This window comes from Micromys minutus (genome assembly GCF_963924665.1).
Source record: "Micromys minutus genome assembly, chromosome: 27".
Classification (NCBI taxonomy): domain Eukaryota; kingdom Metazoa; phylum Chordata; class Mammalia; order Rodentia; family Muridae; genus Micromys; species Micromys minutus.
In genome coordinates this window covers 18,487,129-18,492,501 of record NC_137962.1, presented here as the reverse complement: position 1 = coordinate 18,492,501, position 5,373 = coordinate 18,487,129, and the positions used below count along the sequence as shown (strand labels likewise).

At 51.9% G+C, this 5,373-nt stretch overlaps 1 protein-coding gene across 1 annotated transcript; it reads left to right on the top strand.

The window, feature by feature from the left end:
- Window positions 1-753: 753 nt before the first annotated feature.
- Window positions 754-2,366, top strand: HOXC12 (homeobox C12; the record flags this gene model as incomplete). Its single annotated transcript, XM_080939854.1, has 2 exons — window positions 754-1,357; window positions 2,128-2,366. 2 exons carry the CDS (start codon window positions 754-756, stop codon window positions 2,364-2,366), a joined length of 843 nt encoding a protein of 280 aa, XP_080795980.1.
- Between the last annotated feature and the right edge of the window lie 3,007 nt (window positions 2,367-5,373).

The window sequence follows — 5,373 nt, the reverse complement described above, 5'->3', positions numbered from 1 at the left end:
ACAGAAGAGATAGAATTATCAATCCCCCCTAAACCTTTCTTCAGTGAAAGGACCTCAAGCATCTTTTCATATCCCAAGAAGAAAATGCAATGGAGACAACGCAGCGGCACTGGCAGTGCTGAGAGATAGCTGCAGGGAAACCTGTTCTCACCCCCACTTCGCCTGTACTGTAAATAAACCCTGAGCCAAAGGGCTCATCCGTCTCCTTAAACAGCCAGTAAACTTTATATGACACAATATCTAATAGTAATTTATTGGGGAGATATTGTAAATTCCAACGGTTTTAGTTAATAAAGGAGCTAATTAAAGAGGGACGGGCTGTACTCGGCCAGCTGTTGGTGATAAGATAATACATCTGGGGAGGGGTGCTGGGTGCAGAGGTGTGTATGTGCGGATATTTTTGTTGTCGCTTTTTTTTTTTTTTTTTTTTTTTTTTTTTTTTTTTTTGGTTTCGCCCCGCGTCGAGCGATCGCTTCCCCGTCTGCGTTAAGGTTTTATATGATTTTTTAAAAACCAGAATCCAACGAATAAATCTGCTCCTGCCTTTTGCTCCCCCATCCCCACCCTGGATTGGGGAAGGGGGAAGTTAGAGTTGGTGCGGGGAATGTGGGTGGGGGGTTCGGTTGTCCCCACCCCTCCCCCTGGCGGTAGTGCCCACGTGAGTAGGGCGGCCAATGGGTGGCTGGTGCAGGTTTAACTATGTTTAATGTCAGATAGCAATAAAGTAGAAGCTGCCGGTCGGGCCCCGCGGAAATGGGCGAGCATAATCTCCTGAATCCTGGGTTTGTGGGGCCGCTGGTGAATATCCACACGGGAGACACCTTCTACTTCCCCAACTTCCGCGCGTCAGGAGCGCAACTCCCGGGGCTGCCTTCGCTGTCCTACCCACGCCGTGACAACGTGTGCTCGCTGCCCTGGCCGTCCGCCGAGCCGTGCAATGGCTACCCGCAGCCCTATCTCGGCAGTCCGGTGTCTCTCAACCCGCCTTTTGGCCGCACGTGCGAGTTGGCTCGCGTGGAGGATAGCAAGGGTTACTACCGAGAGCCCTGCGCTGAGGGCGGCGGCGGGGGCCTAAAGCGGGAGGAACGCGGGCGCGAACCCGGAGCTGGACCCGGGGCAGCGCTGCTGCAGCTGGAGCCGTCGGGGCCACCTGCGCTCGGCTTCAAGTACGACTACACGGCGGGCGGCGGCGGTGGCGACGGCAGCACTGGACCCCCCCATGACCCACCCTCGTGCCAGTCACTAGAATCCGACTCCAGTTCGTCCTTGCTCAACGAGGGCAATAAGGGCGCCAGCGCTGGCGACCCTGGCTCTCTGGTATCGCCGTTGAACCCAGGCGGCGGGCTCTCAGCCAGCGGTAAGGACCCCAGCCCACTTGTGTGGCTTACTCTGACAGGACGTCTTGCTAGTTTGGGCAGGGGAGGCCTGAGCTGGAACTGCCTAGGGTGACAGAATGTGTGGTGAGCTAGGGCTTCTTTTAAAAAGAAGTGGGGGGGGGAACCCTATAAACATGTAAATATCCTCATAAAAGACCTGGAGAGATTTCCCTTTTCGCTCCTAGTGGCTGTAGGAGGCAGGGAGCTCCAGGGAACCGGGATCCTGATGGGGACTTCCCCAAGCCTAAGGGTAAAGAGGTGGTGGAGATTCCATTCCTATTTTTGGGGTGTCTTTCCTTCTGCTTAGCCATAGGCCTCCGTTACTCACAGTTCTTACTTTAAAAAACACAATCAACATGATTTACTTTTCACTGCCCGCCCACATCTTTTCTAACTTATGGAATCCTTAGTTCCAGAAGTTGTAAGGGTCAGGACAATTTAAGAATAATAATGATAATGATGGTGGTGGTGATAATAATAATAGAGAAGATCGTTTGGAAGAATTGAGGAGATAGGGATATAAAAAGTTGTGTATACTATATTATGTTGAGGTATAGAGTAAAAGCGGGAGAACTTGAAGTGATGGTTTGGTGAGAATCGTCGGGGTAAAGGCTATCAGAATGAGAAGGGAAAGGAATGAATGACCTAGTCTGGGTGTGGGGCTAGGGTGAAAGGTCTGGGAAAGGGCCCAGGGCACTGAGCTAGTCACCCCCTGATCCTCTAGCCAACGCTGCGGTTCATCTCCACCCAGGCGCGCCCTGGTACCCGATCCACAGCCGCTCGCGAAAGAAGCGCAAGCCGTATTCGAAGTTGCAGTTGGCTGAGCTGGAGGGCGAGTTTCTGGTCAACGAGTTCATCACACGCCAGCGTCGGAGGGAACTCTCGGACCGCTTGAATCTTAGTGATCAGCAGGTCAAGATTTGGTTCCAGAACCGGAGAATGAAAAAGAAAAGACTTCTGCTGAGGGAGCAAGCTCTCTCCTTCTTCTAGGGAGCAGGACATGCGTGCTAGCCCCAGACTGAGCTTGCCTTGGTGGAGCAAGAGGGGGCGCAGCCTGGAACACAGTCCCGCTTACAACGCCAGGCCTTCTGGCAGGCCCTCCCCAGACGTCTCTTGTCTGTTTTGTTCGTGGTTCCCTCCCACACACACACACCCCCAGCAGGCCCTGCGGGTCCCTGAGTAAAGGGAATAAACCTAGCCGGAGAAGGCAAAAGCCCTGGAGAGACAAGGGCAGCTAAGACACTAGGCCGGGGTGGTTTATTTCAGGCAGGATTGGAGCTACTGTGCCTCCCGCTGAGGTTATGGGAAAGCAGCGGCCCAGACACTTATTCGCACCCATCCACTACTTCCCTTTCTGGTCTTAAGTCTCTATACTTGGAGGAGCAGACAAGGCTGATGATAGTGGAATCAAGGTGCCCAAACTCATAACTGATGGAGTTGAGAGGTGGAAGCTACAACAGAAAGGATCCGTGGACAGAGTTAAGGGCGAGGGTAGAGAGCTGTGACAGGCTTCGAGGAACCTAGGGACCATGAGAGCATGATTGGTAAGGCCTGGATCCTACCCACATCTGAGTCTTCCAGCCTGAGCACTGGGTTGGGCTAAAGTGCCTGCTTTTGGCAGACTACTGTGCAGGAAAATAGACTAAACAGCTTTGGATCCTCTCCAGGACAGATCTAGAAAAGTTTCAAGGTCTTCAGTCCGCTGCTAAGTCCCCAGCTTGTCCCAGGCAAACAATTCACAGGTGTGCTAGCTACTTTTCCCATCACTTACGGCCACTGTAGACTGGAAGCGGTAAACAGGGGGGACTGAGAACCAAACCAACACCGGTTCATTAGCCACCCCCCCAAAGACCCCCACCTGGCCCTCCCGGACGCCCAAAGAGATGGTGGAAGGGATTGCGGAGAGAGGTATTGATTGGCAGGGAGCGTTTCCGGCACCTACAGCAGCGGGCCCGCTGATTCTCTCTTCCTGCTGGCGTTCACGGTCACGGCCGGCCGGAGGCTGGACCGGCGTAATTTACGAGGCGGGAGGAGAATCTACCCTTAAAGGGGCTACGGGCAGCAGAGGCCCAGCTCAACCCGTTTCCCAGGCTGGTGACAATGAAGGAGGGGGCGCTTCAGTCCCCCACCCAACTCCTTTCTCTCTATCCCCTACCCGCCCCCCAACATCGCCCTTTGTCTCAGGATCCGCTGCCTCCGCCTCCGGGCCAGCTAGCCACGGAGTACGGGGCCAGAGCTGAAGAGGGAGGGGCTCATCCCCAGACTCAGTTGGAGGCCAAAGACAAGGCTTTTTATTCACAAATGCTTTTAGCCTTCAGCCCTAGACCCAACGTTCTGAGGCTGGCTGGCTCTGGAAAGAACAGTCCAGATAACCCACCAGCCCTCCTACACCCTGTTTTTACTCTTTCCACACAAGTCCACCAGCTTCCCCTCTGCTGCCTCACTTCTGTGGAAACACAGGGTTGAGACGAGATGGGCAGAGCTAAGTGCAGCTTGGGCAGTGTGAAACTGCCCACTGAGGTGAAGAGAGTCTTCTCACTCTCCAAGGGCAAGCCACAGAATACTGTGTTCTCCCAATAGCACATGGTTTCAAGTTTGTTTACAGGGTTGTGCAGAGACACAAGCAAACTGTTGGGTCCAAACCTCTCTTCCCCACTAAACTTGCAAGCAGGCAGCTTCCTGGTCTCTCGAGTTGGCTCAATAGAGAGGAAATGCAATCACATTCCTCGATCCTCCATTGGGCACCTGACACATCTTGCCACCCACTACACGTTTAACCATGTTCAAGTTCCCACAAAGCACCTCCACTCCAGCTGTCCATACAGTGTCCTGTGACCTGGCCATGGGAATGGAGTGCTGCTCTTCTCCCTGTTTGTACTCCCTTGTGCAGCTCTTCCAGTGACCGGTGGGCTCTAGATTCAAGCTCCACCACTCTGGTTTGATTCCTGAAGCCTGTTAGGAAAGAGACTAGAACACTCCAAAAGGAAGGAGGCAAAGTTATGCAATATTCTCTTTCCTTTGCTTTAAACTTGACTTCTGTGAGCTTCTTTGTCAATATCTGTCTTGTTGATTGTGTCTGTCTCTGGTACTTACTCTGTAGTTCCTGTGGTAGTCAATATTCCTTACCCCCCTTCCCAGATCTGTGTAGTGCAACTCCCCTATTCAAGCATCTGTCTTTAGCACGTTTTCCCTTTATATAGTCCTTGTACAGAGCTGCTTCATCATGTTAATATTAATAATTAAAACATGGATGTATGATGATGTGATGTTTGGAGAACCATTTCTAAAACTGGGTCCCCCCACATACAGTCTCCTCTACCCAGAAAGAACAGAAGCCCTCGTCCCTTAGCTATTTATTTTATTTTTCTCCATCTCAGGTGAATGATAAAAATAATAAATGTGTAATAATAAAAAAAAGAGCAGTTGCATGGGTAACAAAAATATATGACCAACTAAGATCTGTTGATGAGCTGCCATATCTAGTCCCAAGCAATTACTGGCAGAGAGAAAATTGGGGGGCGGTAGACTGGCAAAGGAGAGGGAGCTCTGAAGAGTCACTGGGCTGTAAAAAATAATGTGGACAGCCTCACAGCCTCAGGGAGGAAAACTGGTCTCAGAAAAGAGGTCTGTATAACAGGAAAGATTCAGAGCTGTGACTAGGGGGCCCTGAGACTGTTATGAGGGGACTGATGACTGGTGTGCTAGAGAGGTAACTCTCTGGTTCAAATCTGGTAGCTTCACTCTGAGAAGATGTTTTGTGTAGGCAGGGGACAAAAGACTCCTAGAGCTGGTGAAATGGTCTTCAATTCTTGAAGCCAGCAACCCTCTCAGGGCCTCCCCAGGGCTGGACTCAAAGCTGGGGTGGTATGCATTGTTTCCCTGAAGCAGCAGCACCTCCACCCAATTCTTCTTTAAGAAATGCCTTCCCTCTGCCTGGACACTTGACTCTGCCTCTTGCCTGCCCATCAATTACCCTTTCTCAGTTGTCTGACTCCAG